Raw genomic sequence first — 21,869 nt, forward strand, 5'->3', positions numbered from 1 at the left:
ACCTGCCCGATGGTGTGTGTGCTGAGTTTGCCTTTCTGCTTACTATAACTTTGATCTTTGCTATATTTACTCTAAGGCCCTTTGATTCTAACTCTTGTTTCCACACCCGAAATTTCTTTTCTAGTTCCGGTAGTGATTCTGCTATGAGAGTCAGGTCATCAGCATAAAGGAGCTCCCAGGGGAAACCTGTTTTGAATTCCTCTGTTATTGCCTGGAGGACTATGATGAATAAAAGGGGACTGACAGCTGAGCCTTGGTGTACACCTACTTCTACCCGGAATTCTTAACTATATTCGTTGCCAATCCTAACCTTGCCGACAGCCTCTCTGTATAGGGCCTGTACAGCCCTTATTAGCCATTCATCAATCTCCAGTTTCCGCATCGACCACCAGATAAGGGATCGGGGGACCCTGTCAAAGGCTTTCTCCAAGTCCACAAAAGCTATGTAGAGGGGTTTATCTTTAGCTAGGTATTTCTCCTGCAGTTGTCGGACCAGGAATATAGCATCAGTGGTGCTTCTACCCAGCACAAAACCGAACTGCATCTCATCTAAGCAAATTCTCTCCCTAATGAGATGGGCTATGACCCTCTCTGTGACCTTCATCACCTGGTCCAACAGTTTAATACCCCTGTAGTTATTTCTATCAAGAGCATCACCCTTACCCTTGTAGCAGTTGACTATGGTGCTGCTACGCCAGTCATTGGGTATGACTCCATTATGAACTACCTGGTTTACAATACGGGTGACTAGGCCGTAGCCCACATAACCTGCTGTTTTAAGCCTCTCAGCAGTGATTCCCGATGGGCCGGGGGCTTTACCTGGTTTCATACCCTTAATTGCCTTAACTACAAGGGAGCTATCTATTTGGATAGCTGGTCCCTCTACTGGATCAACATTTGGCAGGCTCTCCTCCTCCCATTCATTCTCCACATTCAACAGTCTTTCATAATAGCTTCTCCAAGCCTCTTTCTTTTCACCAACATTAAAAGCAAGTGCCCCATCATCCATGCGGACACATTTCTCTCCTAGACACATTTCTCATATATATATATATATATATATATATATATATATATATATATACATATATATATATATATATATATATATATATATATATATATATATATATATATATATAGGGAGAGTTTACGAAAAAAACAAAAGACGAAGACAGGTAGTGTACAAAACAAACAGATGTATTAGTATAACGCTCAGGAATAGAAAAAGTCTTTTACGTTTCGAGCCTACGCTCTTCTACAGAAAGGGACACAGAAAAAACAAGGAGAGACACACACACATTTATATCTTCTTTTTCACTTGTTTCAGTTACAAGACTGCAGCCATGCTAGAGACTGTATCGAGGAATTTTTAGTCGAATGAATCGACCTTGGTACTTTTTTTTAAGCCAGCCTGATGCTTATTCTATCAGTTTCTTTTGCTAAACAGCTAAGTTATAGAGACGTAAACACATCAACACCAACAGTCAAGTGGTAGCACAGAGCAAACACAAAGCATGCACACACACACACACACATTTATATACAATGGGCTTCTTTCAGTTTCCATTCACCAAATCCACTCACAAGGCTTTGGTTGGCCTGAGGTTATAGTAGAAGACACTTGCCCAAGGTGTCATGCAGTGGGATTGAACATGGAATTATGCTGTTGGAAAGCAAATTAATTGAGCTATGACCTTTTCTGTGACTCTTATCACCCAGTCCAGCAATTTGATGCATCTGTAATTGTTTTTGTCTAAGGCATCACCTTTGCCTTTGTAACACCTGACTACAGTGCTGCTAGATCAATCATCAGGTATGACGCCCTCATGGACAATCTCATTGTGGCTGTGTGGTAAGTAGCTTGCTAACCAACCACATGGTTCCGGGTTCAGTCCCACTGCGTGGCATCTTGGGCAAGTGTCTTCTACTATAGCCCCGAGCCGACCAATGCCTTGTGAGTGGATTTGGTAGACGGAAACTGAAAGAAGCCTGTCGTATATATGTATATATATGTATATGTGTGTATGTGTGTGTGTTTGTGTGTTTGTGTGTGTATGTTTGTCCCCCTAGCATTGCTTGACAACTGATGCTGGTGTGTTTATGTCCCCATCACTTAGCGGTTCGGCAAAAGAGACCGATGGAATAAGTACTGGGCTTACATGGAATAAGTCCCAGTGTCGATTTGCACGACTAAAGGCGGTGCTCCAGCATGGCCGCAGTCAAATGACTGAAACAAGTAAAAGAGTATATGAGTGACCAAGCTAATATCCTACTCCACCAGATATTTTAAGTATCTCAGCAGTGATTCCTGATGGGCCGGGGGCTTTCTCTGTCTTCGTATCCTTAATTGCTTTATCTACTAGGCTACTGTCAATTTGAATACCTAGTTCCTCTGTTGGGTCAAGGTACAAGTAGGGGTCCACCAAGGATCAGTTACCAGCTCCCTCTTGTCCCATTCATTCTCCACATTTAGCAGCCTTTCATAAAGGTATTTCCAAGCCTCTTTCTTTGCAGAATCACTAAATGCAAGTGAACCATCATTCATGCAGACACATTTCTCTCCTAACTCATCAGGATTTTCTCACACACACTGTCTTGCAATCCAAAACACTTCAAGTCTCTGGTCCTCATGTCACAGAACATTGGCAAACTTCTTTTCTGCTACTTCCCTGGATAAATGTACCTGCCTCCTAGCTTTCCTTCGGGCTATCTGATACAGTTCCCTGCTAACCCCACACTTCCAGGCCTGTCTCTTTGCTCTAATGGCCTTGTCTACAGCATCATTCCACCTCCACATCACCCTCGGTCTGGATAGGACTTTGCACCAGCTTTGGTCAGTGGCACTCAGCAAGCTGTCCCGTAGGAATTCCCAGTTGCCCTCTATGTTATAGATTTGTAGTTCTCTCTCCTTCTTGTCAAACTTCTCAACTGCCTGTAATTAAAAACTATGATTAAAACAAATTTTGAAAAGAAGCTGAAATTTTAGGATTTATGAGGCAGGGAGGGTGTTAAATAAAAAATGGGATCTTTTCAGTTTGAACGGCAGTTTTTTCTAGCAGTGTCATATGAAATTGTCACCCATAATTATGACCCTAGTATGAATTCAAGGTACAAGTAGGGGTCCACCAAGGATCAGTTACCAGCTCCCTCTTATTCATCATAGTCCTCCAGGCAATAACAGAAGAATTTCAGACAGGCTGCCACTGGGAGCTCCTCTATGCTGATGACCATGTTCTTGTAGCTGAATCACTATCAGAACTAGAGAAGACATTCCAGGTATGGAAGCAAGGTCTAGAATTGAAAGGTCTTAGTAAATAAGAAGGCAGACAAATCACAAATCCCTTCAGGTAGATGGCCCTGCTTGATCTGTAGAAAAGATTTACCTGGTGTAAGCTATGGCCACATAAGAGGTGCAGCAATATCAGAGTAAGGTTAACAGGGAGAATAGCGTTTTGTGTGGAAGATACATTGAGAATGTACAGAAAAGAGATGCCATCAAAAGGCAGGAGGGTAAGCTAGAGGTAGCAGACAGCTTCTGTTAGCTAGGTGGCCAAGTTAGTAGTAGAGGTGGGTGCTCCGAGAGCGTAGCAGTCAGAATAAGAATGGGTTGGGCAAAGTCCAGAGAGTTCCTACCTCTGCTGGTAACAAAGGGCTTCTCCCTTGGAGTGAAAGGCAGATTGTATGATGCCTGTGTGTGAACAGCTATGCTACATGGTAGCGAAACATGGGCTCTGACAGCCGAGGACATGTGTTGCATTGAAAAGAAATGAAGCCAGTAGGCTTCAATGGATGAACAATGTCAGTGTGCATGTTTCACAGAGTGTAAACATCTTGGATCTTTTCAGTTTGACAGGCAGTTTTTTCTAGCGGTGTCATATGAAATTGTCACCCATAATTATGACCCTAGAATCTATTGCATTTCAATCTCTTTTAGGGTTAGGGTTAGTTAGAGTTGGTTAGGGTAAGGGTATCTTTTTTTCTTCACAAATGTAAATAAACCCAATCTGTTTCTTAAACGAGGGACATATTCATACAGCACAGAATGTTTTTTAACTCAATAGATGTATTTGATTGGTTGAAATTGCAGAAATTGAAGAAAAAAAAACAACAAATATCTTACGAACTATAGAATTTTCTCTATAAAGCCAAGAGAAAAAGATGTTTTATAAACACATTCTACCAGTATACGAAGTTTAAAATTTTTTAGTTACCTAGAAATTATGTTAAAAACTGCTATTCAAACCGAAAAGATCCAACGTCTTGAGGGAGAAGTTGGGCATAAGAGGCATCAGATGTGGTGTACAAGAGAGACGACTGTGCTGGTATGGTCATGTGAAGCATATGGATGAGGACAGCTGTGTAAAGAAGTGCCAATCTCTAACTGTGAAGGGAACCTGTGTTAGAGGTAGACCCAGGAAGACGTGACGAGGTGGTGAAGCATGCTCTTCAAACTTTGGGCCTCACAAAGGCAATGACTAGTGACCAAGATCTTTGTCAATATGCTGTGCTTGAGAAGACCGGTCAAGCCAAGTGAAATCGTTGTGGATGATGCTGGTATCACATAACAGGCACCTGTGCCAGTACCAAGTAGAATGCATCTTTCAAGCATTGGGCCTCACGGAGGCAAAGTGGTTGATGCCAGTGGCATGTGAATAGTTCCTTTCGAGCGTTGGGCCTCACAGAAGCAATGACCAAGACCTTTGGCATTATGCTGTGCTTGAAGAAGATTGACAAAGCCAAGTAAAATAGCAGTCATGGCAGATGCTGGTGCCACACAAATGGCACCTGTGCTGATGGCACGTAAAAGCACCCATTACACTCTCAGAGTGGTTGGCGTTCAGAAGGACATCCAGCTGTAGAAACCATGCCAAATGTATAAATATACTAGCATTAAAGACCCATCTTTGCCGGGTCATAGTGCTAGTGCATGTATATATGTGTATATATATGTGTACATATTACATGTACATCTACACATAAAATACAAAGTTATATCTTGATATCGCTAGTGATAACAATACTGAAAATATATAACAAACTGGAATTGTAGGACTATTCCATTTCAACACGCTAATTTTATTTTTAATTTATTCCCATTCATGTGAAACCACTTATTCAAGTTCAAGTCATTGATGCAATTTTATACCAATTGCTATTTTTACTTTTGTTATGTTACGATTATATTATACTTAAGTTTGATTTTAATTATTACTTACTACATATAATTCAATTGTTATTATTATTTTTATTGTTAAAGTGAAAGTATCTGATATAAAATAGAGAAATGTTTTTGTTTCACTTTTAACACATAATACTGAAATAGTGGAGAAGATATGATATTGCTATGGGCTCGCCCTAGGCAAGAAGTTGAACATTTTTTTCTTCCCATGAAACTACATGGACCCTAAGTAAGGCATGTGTAAAATTTGAATGAAATTGGTTGTGTAGTTCTCAAGTTTTAAGGAAACACACAGACAGACACACATTCTCAGTTTTATATATAGAGAGATGTGTGTGTACATATATACATACATATATGAGTGTGCGTGTGTGTGTGTACAAGTATCTACAAAAGTCACACATTTACGTATGTAAGTATACATGCACGCACACACACACATGTAATGTTTACTATCTCAGTATAAAATATGGAATGTTTCAAGAACCAAAGTCCACTCGCTCACCTGTACGGCCTTCCGATCCTCAGTGACATCTTTGTTTCCTTCAAACGCTGGAACAAAACAAACAACACATTACACTTTTTATAGCCTCGTTCGGTTACTGTTTGTGTAACACTACTTTTATATGTTTCCTATTTGGAAATAGATAATAAATATATTTTACTTTTGAAGTAGGGATACATATTGATAAACCCGTCACTTACTTATAAGTGTTATCCTTATACATAAATCCTGACTCCAGCTACATAAACACCATAGTGAGAAATATATACTCTGAAACGCAAACGGACACTTTATGCGTGCATGTATGTTGAAGATAAATAAATTCGTGTTCTTTTAACTGCTATAAAAAATACACAGTTTCATAATTGCAGAAACAAATTTCATTAGCAAGTTGAAAAACGTGAAGAAAGAGAAAATAATCACTACATTATTTTATTTATGTACATTTAGCATTTTTAATACAATTTGAAAGTAAAGTAATTTCGTCACAGAGAATTACGACTTAAAATTCACACTAGCTAATCCTTTGTACTAACTACTAGAGTTCACAACAATTCAAATAAGTCTTGTTGGATTTTTATCATAGACATGGCATAAAAAATAGCCAATATCTCGAGAGAGTGTCGTAGAGCTTAGTACATCCAACTATCACTATTGTGAGTGTCGTGGGGTTTAGTAAAATCCTACGAACACTGAGTAATTTCCCAAAAATCAGGGTTTTTATAACTGCTCATATCCGAATTCTAAGAACTGTATTTTGTGAAATTTCTTTGATGAAAGTTTAGAATTTGTATATAGGCAGTAATTTTAACCAATGGGATTACCAACAACTATGTCTGTTTGGGCAAATGGACATTAATTCATATTGCCGCCTTTTATGACTTGCTACACCATCATCATCATCATCAACATCAACGTAATCACCTGCACTGCCATGTCACACACATGCTCGCTCACAAACACACACACACATACAAAAACATAGTGTGTGTGTGTGTGTATCAAATCATCATGATTTAAAATCCATTACCTATACTGGCATTTGCAGGACAGTCTGAGAGTAGCCGGTGAGTCACACTGCTGCATCGGGCAGCAGTGTCAGATTTGGCCGGATTTCAACACCTCTGTGCCCTCCCTGAGAACAACCATTTTACACTGAGTGTGTACCAGATGTCATTTCTTTTTGTGTACACCAGCTTTAATAATGGTTTCACATTTTGGTACCAGGCCAGCAATTTGGAGGGAGACACTGCCTTGGCAATGGTTTCACATTTTGGCACAAAGCCAGCAATTTTGAAGGAGACACTGCCTTGACAATGGTTTCACATTTTGGCACAAGGCCAGCAATTTTGAGGGAGACACCGCCTTGGGGTTGTCAGGTACTTATGTCATCGCCATCATCATTTCATACCCGTTTTCTATGCTGGCATGGGCTGGACAGTCTGACAGGGTCTGACATGAGGGGCTGCAAAGCTGTATCATACCCTAATGTCATATAACCTAATTTTAACGTGTGTAAGAAACCCTTTTTTTGTCAAAATTAGGTTAAAAAAATATGGGACTTACTTATACATGGATAGTATTATAATCCCTTAAAAAACCTTTTTACCAAATCTTAAGCCCCACCTTAGGCTGACCAAAGCCTTGTGAATAAATTTGGTAGATGGAAACTGAAAGAAGCCCAACATATATGTATGTATGTCTGTGTGTCAGTGTTTGTCCTCCATCACCACTTGACAACCTGTGTTGGTGTGTCTACATCTCTGTAACTTAGGTTCAAGCCTGAGAGGCAGCCAATGATTTTGTTCTATCCAACCCAATATTAATATGGTATTATTTATAGGTTTATATGTATGCTTCGAGATCCAGTTCCATATAAAATTATTTCACATTCTCTCAAACACTTAAAATTCTAATGACACCAACATATATATATGTAATAATACTCTTCCAGTACTGTTCTGACCTCATCTACAGAATTCATATTTTTTCCGTCCAAATGATTCTGAAGACTGCTGAATAAATGATAATCAGATGGGGCGACGTCCAGCAAATATGGTGGGTGGGGCATCATTTCCCATTCAAACTGCTCCAGCCTTTAGAATGTCATCGTCACTGTATATGGCCGAGCATTATCCTGATGGAAGAACACCTTTCGTCTTCAAACCAAAGATGGTCGTTTTTCTTCTAGTGCTGACTTAAGCAACTCAAGCTGCTCACAGTAGATCTCCCTTGTTATCATTTGGTTCAAAAGTTCAAAGTGGATTAAACCTTTCACATCCCACCAAACAAATAACAACACCTTACAAGGGTGAAGACCTTCTTTAACCAGTGTTTCTCCTTTCCCTACCCACTGTCTTCGGCGCTTGACATTTTTGAAGAGAGCCCATTTCTCGTCACCAGTCACTCTTCAGTCCAAAAATGGTTCAGTGATGAGATGTGACAGCAAAGAAGAGCACACATTCACTCTCTGCACGCGATTAGACTCGGAAATTTTGTGAGGAACCCATTGACTGAATTTGCTGACTTTTTTGAAGGCACACAGGTGTCGATGAATGGTTGAATGACCAAATCCAAGCTTCTCTGCTAGTTCTTCAACAATTACAACAGGATTTTGTTCCACCAGGTTTTGCAGGACATCCTCGCCAACCTCTACAGATCTTTCAGGGTGAGGCTCGTTTTCTAGGCTGTAGTTTCCATCTCAGAATTTCTGGAACCACTGTTGACACTGGATTACACTTGTCCGATCGCTGTATGCTGCATTAACATTCCTTGCACTTTCTGTTGCATTGTTTGCCTTTATTGAACTCATAAAGCAAAATATGCCGAATATGTTCCTTTGTCAATTCCATTATAGCTTTGAAAAAATAACTGAACTCTTCAAAACTTGCACAAAGAATAAGTACATGGTAAAATTACAACCTGCTTTTGTTATCCTGTCTCCCGCCAACTTTTAGTTCATGCAACTGAAAAGACAGCATTATTTACAAGATGACGCTACATATATTCTTTTACTTGTTTCAGTCATTTGACTGCGGCCATGCTGGAGCACCGCCTCTAGTCGAGCAACTCGACCCCGGGAATTATTCTCTGTAAGCGCAGTACTTATTCTATCGGTCACTTTTGCCGAACCGCTAAGTGACGGGGACGTAAACACACCAGCATCGGTTGTCAAGCAATGCTAGGGGGACAAACACAGACACACAAATATACACGCACACATACATATATATACATAGATGCGATGGGCTTCTTTCAGTTTCTGTCTACCAGATCCACTCACAAGGCTTTGGTCGGCCCGAGGCTATAGTAGAAGACACTTGCACAAGGTGCCACGCAGTGGGATTGAACCCGGAACTATGTGGTTGGTAAGCAAGCTACTTACCACACAGCCACTCCTGATATATATATATATATGTATATATATATATATATATGTATATATATATCTCCTTTCATCCTTTTACTTGTTTTAGTCATTAGACTGTGGCCGTGCTGGAAGAATTTTAGTCAGATGAATTTACTCCAGGAATTAATTTTAAGCCTGGTACTTATTCTATCAGTCCCTTAAGCTGACCCACTGGCTTACAGAGATGTAAACACACCAACACCGGTTGCACAAACACCCACAGGCACACGTGTGTATGTATATATGTGCATGCATTTAAGTGTAGGCAGATATCTGCCTAACTACTTACCCGGCTAGCTTTCGTTTCATTTTCATTCAGTCTAGAAACATGCCAACAACTACCCAGGAATTTACCTTGGCCTTATCAAGTGAAGGAGAATGCTATTCAACTGTCCACGTGTGCTTGTTCATGTGTGTGGGTGTGTTTGTGTGTATGAAGGAATCAGCTTGTTTCCTCTCTCTCTGTCTGAACCCTTCCCTGTTGGTGGTACCCTACATTATACCCTCAATCCTCCTCTTCCTGGACAAACGCAACCAGTTTTAGCTGACTCCCTCCTAACCTAACATTGGAATATCCATATTTTTGCTACACAACTTAAATCTACACCATTCGATGACCATAATGCTTATACTTACAACACTGCTAACACCAGCTCCTACCTCCAGTGTATTGTGTTATTGTGGTTTTGAAACATAGGAGGAAAACTGTTACTAAAGTTTTCAAATTATGTCTGTGTATCTGATTGCTTTTTTTCTGTGGAGAAATTGAGTGTTTTTCTTCTTTTTAAAGGATATTTAGTTGTGGTTTATATTTTTAATGATATGCTTTCCTTATTCAATTGGAATTGGGTTGAAGTGTTTCCAGTGCATTGATAGAGAGAGACGATTTGGTATTTTGGGTTTATGTTTGCAGGGCATTGGTCTAAGTGTTTGCTTATGGGAATTTTCCTGGTCATGGGGTCCCAGATTTGTTGCTTGTATACCGTCAGTCTGTCCCTCAAGGTCAAACTAGTCTGACCTATGTAGTCTCCATCACACCCACCATATTTGAGGACATAGAGTAAGTTCTTCAAAGCACAGGTGCTGTTTTTGTCTATTTTCTTGATATTTTGTGGTGGGGAAACTAATAGTAAATATTTTAAAACTAAAAAAAAACTAAGAAAAAATACCAAAACAGCCTGTTTATTTTTCTTGCAGGGGAGATAAGCATGCAAGTTGACATTGAGAACTTAGCCAGTTCTGACAGTAAAGGAAAAGAGTGCTTAAGTGAGATGTGTAATGTACTGAAGTCATGGCTCTGCAGCATCAAACGGCCAGACAACTCTTCTGAAGCTTATGAAGAGTTTGTGAGACAATTTGATGGCACATACGTGCGCATTATAAAGTTGTGTTTGTCTCAGTAGAGAGATAGAGAAAGAGAGAGTGCAGGTAATATGTAGAGAACAGCACAGTGAGGAGGAGGGTCTGGGAGAATAGACACAGTTAATGGTGGTGGGAGAAAGGATATCCGGTGTACCTCAATATTTAATTATGTCTGGTTTAGTAACCGATAATTGTACACAATATCTGAAGATCACTAATTCATAATCCAATTAAGGCTCAGGCTTTTTAAATAATATACTTTGAATTAAAAGATCTAGTAGTCTCAATTTGAATTTCAAACCTAGGGTCAGGATAAGGTCAACCCCATAGCAGTTTTTATAGCAATTCAGGATTCCAAATCCCTCACTCACATTCTTTGCACGCAAAAACTATAGTAACCTAAGAAAATAATGCTAGCTAAGCCTACATACACTTAGTTCATTTTGAACCATATCTGTGGATGGACCTTGCTTAACCCTATTTATTTTGAGATGATGTGCTTCTTTTAATTACTTTAAATATAATAAATAATTTAGTAAAATAACTTAATTATCATTCAGCTCGTGTTAGGAACATAAATTGTGACTAAGGTTTGGTGGAAGATTTTAATTCAGAACTTTTGAAAACAAGACATTTGTACTACAGAGCCAGATTCAGCCGGGTTGGTAACGAAAGGGTTAAGAGAAGCTATTTAAGAAAGGAAGAATGATTTTATTGCTGTTGAAGTCATCTTCACCTTTCATATCTTCAACATCAATATTAATGGGACCTGTGGAGATTCCACAGAGTGAAAAAGATTAACCCTTTTGTTACCATATTTCTGTTGAGATGCTCTGTGTTTCTTTCGATTGATTTTAAATGTGACAAAGAATTTAGTAAAATAACTTAGTTATTATTAAGCTAGTGTTAGGAACATAAATTGTGACTAAGGTTTGGTGGAAGATTTTAATTCAAAACTTATGAAAACAAGACATTTGTACTCAGAGCCAGAGGTGGGTTCAGCCGGGTTGGTATCAAAAGGGTTAAAGTTGCAGACTAATAATCAGTTGAAAGTAACTAGATGCAAATGCAATTGCTCGATGTCTATGCACCAGAAATGTGTTGGATAAGTTTAAAGCAAATATGTTGTACAATTGACTATGGAAATAAAAGAATATGCAGATGTACAAATCTCCATATTCATTGTAATTGTCTTAGATATACACATGGTAAAATATTGATAATCTTGCGAAGCAAACCCAGTATATACCCATTGAATGAAATACAGTGTTAGCCACAACCCGGATTATAATCGAGCGCTCAAATGATACCAGCCTGGAGAATCTATCCCCACTTATTCATTATATATATATATGTATGGCGGCAAGCTGGCAGAAACGTTAGCACGCCGGGCGAAACGCTTAGCGGTATTTCGTCTGTCGTTACGTTCTGAGTTCATATTCCGCCGAGGTCGACGATGCCTTTCATCCTTTCGGGGTCGATAAATAAAGTACCTGTGGCGTACTGGGTCTCGATGTAAATCGACTTAATCCCTTTGTCTGTCCTTGTTTGTCCCCTCTGTGTTTAGCCCCTTGTGGGTAGTAAAGAAATATATATATATATGAATAAATAAATAAATGGAGTTGAACGAAGATGTTAATAAAATTCCTTTACTTTCAACATATGTTTCGAAGACAGAGAGGCTCCCTTTCTTTCCTGATGAGAAGATTGCATCTTACACCGTTTATTCCTTTGGAATAAAACCATGTTGTCTTCGAAACATATGTCGAAAGTAAAAGAATTTTATTAACATCTTCGTTCAACTCCATTTATTTATTTATTCATATATAACACACAAATTTCTGCACATGAACCCAGAGTTTCTACCTTTGGATAGGTCGCTTCAACCATGTTTCTGATGTGAATTTGCTACCCTGGTATCGGTTCATCGAATTTTCCATGTTGACAGTAAACATAGGATAATTTATTCACCCATCGAAATATATATATATATATCTGGTAGTGATAACAATAACACCATACACCTTCTCAAACGTCAATTGTTGATGTCACCTATCTCTAGACCAATGAAATTTTACCTCTGATCAGAACCAGATGCTCAGTAAAAAAAACAAACTGACCCTTTAAGAGAATGAACCAACCGGAAAGATTGATCGCCATTCCCTTCAACAAAGTCAACCAGGTAGAATGCCAAACTTGACCCCCAGGAAGAATAAGATGTCATAAGAATTATAATGATTCAAAAATTAGGTCCATTCGTGGAAAAACATGTATATAAACTAATTCCAAAAAGCAGAATGCCATGTATGATAGAAACTGTAAAAACAAACCTTTTTTTTTTTACTCCCTTCTCTTCTTCTTTCTCTCGTCCACATATTCTATAATAACTCGTTATGACCAAACTTTCAGTAATCCACATTTTTAATACTCTTTGAAGATCATTTTTGATATTATCTAACTCTGTCATCGAATTCTGTGAACATTTAACCATGTGCATTTTCAAAAACAAATTCTCCTATATATATCATCATCATCATCATCGTTTACCGTCCGTTTTCCATGCTAGTATAGTTTCGATGGTTCAACCGGGGTCTGGGAAGCCAGGAGGCTGGACCAGGCTCCAGTCTGATCTGGCAGTGTTTCTACAGCTGGATGCCCTTCCTAACACCAACCACTCCGTGAGTGGAGTGGGTGCATTTTACGTGCCACCGGCACAGGTGCCAGGGGAGGCTGGCAACGGCCATGATCAGTTGGTGCATTTTACATGCCACTGGCACGGAAGCCAGTCAAGGCGGCTCTGGCATTGGCCATGTTCGGATGGTGCTTTTAACGTGCCACCGGCACAGGTATCACAATTACAATTTCCATTTCATTTTTTGTTGTTGATGTACTTGACCCAATAGGTCTCCTCAAGCACAGCAGGTCGCCCTACGATCCAAGGTAAGCAGTGCAGGCCGTCCTGCAATCCAAGGCACTTTAGATGGGCTGAGGCTTCTATGTGAAGCTGGTGCAAGAAATAGCCATTTATATATATATATATATTCCAACCCATGCTAGCATAGAAAACGGACATTAAATGTAAAAAGCACCCACTGCACTCATGGAGTGGTTGGCGTTAGGAAGGGCATCCAGCCGTAGAAACATTGCCAGATCAGACTGGGCCTGGTGCAGCCTTCTGGCTTCCCAGACCCCAGTTGACCTGTCCAACTCATGCCAGCATGGAAAGCGGACGCTAAATGGTGATGATGATGATGATGATGATGATGTATATCATTTTTTATATTTCACTTTCAGTCGTTGGACTGCAGTCATTCTGGGGCACCACCTTAGCTAAAGAAACTTAAACCAAAACTTATTTTCCCTTCTTCTGTTTAATAACTAAGTTAAGGGGATGTAAACAAACCAACAGTAGATTGTCTAGTGGTAGTAAGGGGACAAATGCAAACACACACTCATGTGAATGTGTGTGTGTGAGTGAGTGGCTTGCTCGCAATTTCATTCTACCAAATTCCCTCACATGGCATTGGTCAGCTTGGGGCTATAGTAGAGGGCAATTGCCCATGGTGCTGTGCACTAGAACTGAACCCAATGCCATTCAGTTTCAAAGCGAGATTCTTAATCACATAATCATCATCATCATCATATGTCTGTTTTTCATACTGCATGGGTTGGCTGGTTTGACAGGAGATAACCAACTGAAGAACTGACCAGGCTCCCTGTGTGTTTAGGCAAGGTTTCTATGACTTGATGCCCTTCCTGAAGCCAACCACTTTACAAAGAGTTCTGGCTGCTTTTATGTGGCACTGGTATAGGTGCTTTTTAAGGCGGCGAGCTGGCAGAAATGTTAGCTCACTAGGTGAAATGCGTAGCCGTATTTCGTCTGCTGTTACGTTCTGAGTTCAAATTCCGCCGAGGTCGACTTTGCCTTTCATCCTTTCGGGGTCGATAAATTAAGTACCAGTTACGCACTGGGGTTGATGTAATCGACTTAATCTGTTTGTCTGTCCTTGTTTGTAACCTCTGTGTCTAGCCCCTTGTGAGTAGTAAAGAAATAGGTATAGGTGCTTTTTACATGACACTAGCACTTGCAAGCCCTCAAGATTAGGGATACTCAACTGAAGAGTGATCTAGGGGACGTGCTTGTATGCAAGGACAACCATGATTTTACATAGCTTGATTTGTCACCTCAAGCACAGCAAACCTCTGGGATCTCCTCTATTAGGCCCAATGCCTTAAGATTACTTTCTAACCACTTTATTCCACAATTAGAGACTGGTATCACTTGATGCAACCCTTCATTCATATGCATTACATGATTGTACCAGCACAGTCTTCTCTCTTGCACACTACATCTGATGCCTTGTATATCCAGTTTTTCTCACAAATCACCTACACTCTGTCATATATGCACATTGACATTACCAATCCAGCAGAGCATACTGGCTTCATTTCTCTCAAGTCTCAGTAGTCACAGCCCGTGTTTCACTGCTATGTAGCATAGCTGTTCATACACAGACGTCATACAACCTACCTTTCACTCTGAGGAAGAGGCCCCTTTGTTACTAGCAGAGGTAGTAGCTCTCTGAACTTTGCCCATTCTATTCTTATTCTAGCAGTTACGCTTTTGGAACAACATCCTAAGTAACAGAAACTCTCTCTCTTTTACTATTTTACTTGTTTCAGTCATTTGACTGCGGCCATGCTGGAGCACCGCCTTTAATCGAGCAACTCGACCCCGGGACTTATTCTTTTGTAAAAAGCACTCACTACACTCATGGAGTGGTTGGCGTTAGGAAGGGCATCCAGCCGTAGAAACATTGCCAGATCAGACTAAGCCTGGTGCAGCCTTCTGGCTTCCCAGACCCCAGTTGCACCGTCCATGCCAGCATGGAAAGCGGGCGCTAAATGATGATGATGATGATGATGATATATATATATATGTTTCATGTGGGTGTATGTGTGTACATAAGGGTTTTCTTTACACATGTGGAGGTATAAAGAGGATAAAGATTGAAAATGAACTTGGTATCTTTAACAAGATTTAGTTGCATTTACTTAACCGGTTTCACAATTAACTGATTTTCAATAGTAGTGTGAAATGCAAGGAGCTGGAGCTATGTATGCCTCAGTGTGTGTGTGTGTGTGTGTGTGCGTGTGCATGTGTAAAAAAGACAGAGTGTATGTTTGTAAGGGGAAGTGTTGTGGAGTGTTTATGAAAGAAAGAGTGTGTCTGTATTTGTATGTGAAGAAATTACCTGGTTTCCGTTTTCGATACTCGGTAGATGTCAGTAACTTGGCCAAATTCTTTTGCTCAGATCTCTTCAGGGCCTCTACAAGTACACTAAATGCTTTATCTGGCTTGCAGGTCACCAAAGAAATGAGCATTTCATTCATAGCCATACGGATTCCCTTACTTTTAACTGTGTCCATCTCAGAGATTGTTAATACTTTCTTTGCCAATAAAATATTGAGCACTTCATCAGGAATCATATTTTCCACCAATTTCACCAAACAGTCATTCAGGCGCCTCTTGTGTTCTGGACTCATTATCTCTATATCCTCATCTGATGAGTCATCAACGTATGGCCTCAGCTGTGAATTGCTCGCATTGTGAAGTTCCTCGGTGACCTGTAAAGTGCCTGATGTACTCGGCAAAGCATTATGGATGCCTGTTGAAAAGTTCCCTTGCTCAGGAATGCTTGTTACATTTTTCTTTGATCTACATTTACGTACATAATTTTTCTTGTTTCTCTGCGATCGCGAGAGATTCTTCTTTCTCTTAGATCCCATTTCTTTCTATTCTATCACTACCAGCAATGACAGAATTTCTCAAAAGGTTGTAGATTCTGGGTATCTGAAAGATAACCAAAACAAATAAATAAATATTGTGAAAAGGGTGGGGAATGAATAGAAGATTGGCCCAGTGGTGAGGATACATAATTCAACGCATACATAAAAACACATACTATAAAAAAAATTTGAAAATTTATGATTTTTTTTAGCCCCACTCCCTTCCCCCACTTGTTTGTTTCTTTACTCTTTTACTTGTTTCAGTCATTTGACTGTGGCCATGCTGGAGCACCACCTTTAGTCGAGCAAATCAACCCCCAGGACTTATACTTTGTAAGCCTAGTACTTATTCTATCAGTCTCTTTTGCTGAACCGCTAAGTTACGGGGACGCAAACACACCAGCATCGGTTGTCAAACGATGTGGGGGGGACAAACACTGACACACAAACATACTCACACATATATATACATAATACACGACAAGCTTCTTTCAGTTTCCGTCTACCAAAACCACTCACAAGGTTTTGGTCGGCCCGAGGCTATAGTAGAAGACACTTGCCCAAGGTGCCACACAGTGGGACTGAACCCGGAACCATGAGGTTGGTGAGCAAGCTACTTACCACACAGCCACTACTACTCCTAATATAATTCTAAATATTGAAGAGCTTGATTAGGTTATATCCAGAGTGTTTTTAAAAAGAGGTAAGTAACACATGATTTATTTTGATAACAATTTTCTGTTAGAAAATGTTTTTTCTTACAAATACAAGGACTCATTTGGTTGGAAGTGAGAGTAAAAATTTAAATTACCATTTAAATGCATGTGTTACTTTGGCATCATCATTCCATAAAATGTGTTCATGGGAAGAAAACTAGACAAGATGTCCTTTTGTACACCCCCAAAACACCCCTTTTCTTTTTTTTTTAATTTCTTTTGTTCTACACAAACCCCCATTTTCGACTAGGGAGAATACGAATCTGCAAAAAAATTGGCAAAAATCGGGATTTTGAAATTACACCTCATCCGTTCTTCATTTTTAACTTTTTTCAGAAATGTTTTTTTTTTCTGGAAAAAATTCCAAAAATTTTTGTAAATTTTTATTTCACAAATTTTTGTTTTGTCAAAATATGCAGAAAAATACAGAGATTACGATTCTGAAAAAATTTACAAAAATTTTCTAATTACAGCTAGGGTTAGGGTTTGAGGGTTAGGGTTTTAGAGATAGGGTTGGGGTTTTAGGGATGGGTTAGGGTTGGGTTTTAGAGTTAGGGTGATGGAAAAAAGTGAAATATGAAGAAATTGAGGAGAAGGGGTGGGGGCAAAAAATTTCAAAATTCCGATTTTTGGCAATTTTCTGGAATCTCCCTATCCAAAAACATGGGGTTTTGACATAAAAAATTTTTTTAAAGAATAATTTGCGAGGAAATTGTGTGGGGGAGGAGGAAGTCTTTCCGAAAGATATTGAAAAACATCAATAGGTGTGAGAGTGAGAAAGAAACAAGGAGGGAGATCTTGTGATGTGCTAGAAACAACAGCCAGATCTCCCTTACATCACACATTTTCCTCTAAAAATAGGCAATCTTTCGTTTTAACTCGAAATAATGTAAACACTGAATCGGTCATTTCCGTGACCACATGTTGTCTTGTCAATTTGGAAGAGAAAGCTAATGGATTGTGCGATCGTGCTTGTGTGTGTGTGTGTGTGTGTGTGTGTGTTTGTTCCTGTGTGTTATTTCAACATTCCACAACAAATACAAAAAAAAAAAAAACAGAACAGACACACATATAGGCGCAGGAGTGGCTGTGTGGTAAGTAGCTTGCTTACCAACCACATGGTTCCGGGTTCAGTCCCACTGCGTGACATCTTGGTCAAGTGTCTTCTACTATAGCCTCGGGCCAACCAAAGCCTTTGAGTGGATTTGGTAGACGGAAACTGAAAGAAAGCCGTAGTATATATGTATATATGTGTGTGTGTGTGTCTGTGTTTGTCCCCCTAGCATTGCTTGACAACCGATGCTGGTGTGTTTACGTCCCCGTAACTTAGCGGTTCGGCAAAAGAGACCGATAGAATAAGTACTAGGCTTACAAAGAATAAGTCCTGGGGGTCGATTTCTTCGACTAAAGGCGGTGCTCCAGCATGGCCGCAGTCAAATGACTGAAACAAGTAAAGAGTAAAGAGTATATACACAGAACAAGCAAGCGCTCGCACACACACACATACACAGAGGAACAAGCTCGCACACACACACACACACACACACACACAGGAACAAGCACGCACAACCCATTTAGCTTTCTATTCCAAATTGACAAGACATGTGGTCACGGAAATGACCGATTCAGTGATTACATTATTTCGAGTTAAAACAAAGGATCGCCAAATTGCCCCAATTTCCAACTTATGTGGGCCGTCTGATCCGAAATTCCTTCCCCCTTCTCGATCCTTTACAAAAAGTATAGCCATTTCCCCTGAAAGTTATGGAGGGAAAAAAAGTCAGATCGTGTGAAATTTTCCGATATTCCTTTCACTGAACCTTGAAAAAAGTTTTAGTTTTTGAAACAAACCTGTGAGTACACTCAATCTACAGGATCTAAGAGATATCTGTTGCAAATATATATTTTAAATATATATTTCATTATACACACGGGGGGACGGACGTAGTGTGTATGTTATTTTTTAACACACAAAAAAAAAAACACAAAGTAAAGATCGACTAATTATGATTAGCTTGCGCGGATGCGTGAGTGCGCGCACCGTGACCATTGTTCTCAAGTAGCACCGGCTGGTGTAATTAAATATTATTAGGAATTGTATTTTTAAAAAAATTGCTAGAAGATCGCCGAATATTTTGTGTATTATAGAAGTATAATTCTTATGCACAAATCTTAATAGCAAGGGTTTTACATGGGACCCTGTTGGGAACCGATGCCGGATAAACATGTTAGCCTACAGGAAATAAAAAAGATAGCCTACGATGTGGTCGCCTTACACTTAACTCTCATTTTTCAAAGGATCGCTAAAAGTAGCAGTTATAAATGCAAATATAAATAACCATTAAAATTACCAATCTGCAAAACTTCCTGATTCACGATTCGGCGAAAGACGGGTTTAAATTTTCCACTGCAGTTACTTTCATATTTTTCTTTTACAAAAGAGTTATAGTAATTATCCAATCAACTAAAGGCAAAGGACCGAAGATTGCGTAGGTGGGGGGGAGGGGGGTATAGTCAATTACATCGATGCCAGCGATGGCAGAAGAAAGAAACGTTAGCACGCCGGGCGAAATGCTTAGCGGTATTTCGTCTGCCGTTACGTAGTGAGTTCAAATTCCGCCGAGGTCGACTTTGCCTTTCATCCTTTCAGGGTCGATAAATTAAGTACCAGTTACGCACTGGGGTCGATGTAATCCACTTAATACCTATGTATGTCCTTGTTTGTCCCCTCTGTGTTAGCCCCTTGTGGGTAGTAAAGAAATAGGTATTTCGTCTACCGTTACGTTGTGGGTTCAAATTCCGCCGAGGTCGACTTTGCTTTTCATCCTTTTGGGGTCGATAAATTAAGTACCAGTTACGCACTGGGGTCGATGTAATCGACTTAATACCTATGTCTGTCCTTGTTTGTCCCCTCTGTGTTTAGCCCCTTGTCGGTAATAAAGAAATAGAAATAGGTATTTCGTCTGCCGTTACGTTCTGAGTTCAAATTCCGCCGAGGTCGCCCACAAGGGGCTCAACACAGAGAGGTCAAACGGATTAAGTCGATTATATCGGCATCAGTGCGTAACTGGTTATTAATTTATCGATCCCGAAAGAATGAAAGGCAAAGTCGACCTCGGCGGAAATTGAACTCAGAACGTAGCGGCAGACGAAATACCTATTTCTTTACTACCCACAAGGGGCTAAACAAAGAGGACAAACAAGGACAGACAAGGGATTAAGTCGATTATATCGACCCAGTGCGTTACTGGTACTTATTTAATCGACCCCGAAAGGGTGAAAGACAAAGTCGACCTCGGCGGAATTTGAACTCAGAACGTAGCGGCAGACGAAATACCGGATCTTTTCACTTTCGTAGCCTTATTTGCGGTGTTGAAGGCAGAATTCCGCCCATTAATCGTATATTCCTTGCATTTAATTGATACCAGGTATTCTCTGGGGGATATTTTGCTGCTATAACCAGCAAAGCAAACGACCCCCTAAAGTCCGCCACGTGACCCGACTCTTTTCGAAACCGGAAGCGTTTGAAGCAGTAAATTTTAAAGAGAAAACGGAGAAAAATTTTTTTAAAGCTATAGACTAAGGGAGATAACTTATATAAAAAGCTTTATAAGAGTTGTCTCCCATGTATTGTCAACGTTGTGTAAACGTTTAGATATTTTCCTCTTATTTCTAGCGGTGTTTTGCACTGTTTTAGGAATACGGTTTCTTCATATTTGAATGCTTTTCATAATTTCGTTATTATGGCTTCGTTTGCTACTCCACCACATACACACACTCGAATACAGTCGCACAGACACACATATAATCAAACTGGGCATCTATTTAATATAATGAGACACGGTAGTGTCTTTGGCTGCTATATCTAGCAAAATAAACAATCTCACAAAGGCTTCCACGTTGCTGGAATCTTACCTCAAAAGAAGCATTTCAAAGGTGCAGGAGTGGCTGTGTGGTAAGTAGCTTGCTTACCAACCACATGGTTCCGGGTTCAGTCCCACTGCGTGGCACCTTGGGCAAGTGTCTTCTACTATAGCCTCGGGCCGACCAAAGCCTTGTGAGTGGATTTGGTAGACGGAAACTGAAAGAAGCCTGTCGTATATCTGTATATATGTATATATGTATGTGTGTGTATATGTTTGTGTGTTTCTGTTTGTCCCCCTAACATCACTTGACAACCGATGCTGGTGTGTTTACCCAATGTTCGAAGGTCATGCTTGATCACTTCATCCCATGTCTTCCTGGGTCTACCTCTCTCCTGGATACCTTCAACTGTTTGGGAGTGGCACTTCTTCACACATCTCTCCTCATCCATCCGCAGTATATGACCAAACCAGTGCAAACGTCTCTCTTGCACATCACATCCAATGCTTCTTATGTCCAGCATTTCTCTCAGGGCGCTTACACTGTCATGCATGGACACTGACATTACACATCCAGAGACCGGTAGAATAAGTACTAGGCTTACAAAGAATAAGTCCTGGGGTCAATCTGCTCGACTGAAAGCGGTGCTCCAGTATGACCGCAGTCAAATGACTGAAACAAGCAAAAGAAAGAAAGAAATTTCTTTTTTTTTTCCCCCAATCATAGCACGTATGACTGCATGGTTTTCTGTGTCTGTTGCTGCAAAAGGGTCCTCGTAATGAAAGGCATGAATAAATAAAAAATTAAGGGAAAGTATGGCGGCAATTAAGTCTCAATACAATAAACAATTCAACTATGTCACTGGTTTGGTTTTCAGGCGGCGAGCTGGCAGAAACGTTAGCACACCGGGCGAAATACGTAGCCGTATTTCGTCTGCCGTTACGTTCTGAGTTCAAATTCCGCCGAGGTCGACTTTGCCTTTAATCCTTTCGGGATCGATAAATTAAGTACCAGTTAGGCACTGGGGTCGATGTAATCGAC

At 40.0% G+C, this 21,869-nt stretch overlaps 1 protein-coding gene across 1 annotated transcript; it reads right to left on the bottom strand.

Moving 5' to 3' along the window:
- Positions 1–2,568: 2,568 nt before the first annotated feature.
- Positions 2,569–16,302, bottom strand: LOC115224053. The gene is made up of 3 exons (XM_029794853.2): positions 15,714–16,302; positions 5,688–5,734; positions 2,569–2,935 (listed from the first exon to the last, which is right to left on the bottom strand). The coding sequence occupies exons 1-3, from the start codon at positions 16,246–16,248 to the stop codon at positions 2,636–2,638; spliced, it is 882 nt and encodes a 293-aa protein (XP_029650713.2). The 5' UTR covers positions 16,249–16,302; the 3' UTR covers positions 2,569–2,635.
- Between the last annotated feature and the right edge of the window lie 5,567 nt (positions 16,303–21,869).

Source organism: Octopus sinensis, linkage group LG24 (assembly GCF_006345805.1).
Source record: "Octopus sinensis linkage group LG24, ASM634580v1, whole genome shotgun sequence".
NCBI lineage: Eukaryota > Metazoa > Mollusca > Cephalopoda > Octopoda > Octopodidae > Octopus > Octopus sinensis.

Excerpts from the sequence above, each read along its gene's own strand:
- LOC115224053 (XM_029794853.2), bottom strand. The coding sequence starts at position 16,248 with ATGGGATCTAAGAGAAAGAAGAATCTCTCGCGATCGCAGAGAAACAAG. Across the intron at positions 5,735-15,713 it reads GTATCGAAAACGGAAACCAG|CGTTTGAAGGAAACAAAGAT; the intron begins GTAATTTCTTCA and ends GTTTTGTTCCAG. Across the intron at positions 2,936-5,687 it reads AGGATCGGAAGGCCGTACAG|GCAGTTGAGAAGTTTGACAA; the intron begins GTGAGCGAGTGG and ends TTTTAATTACAG.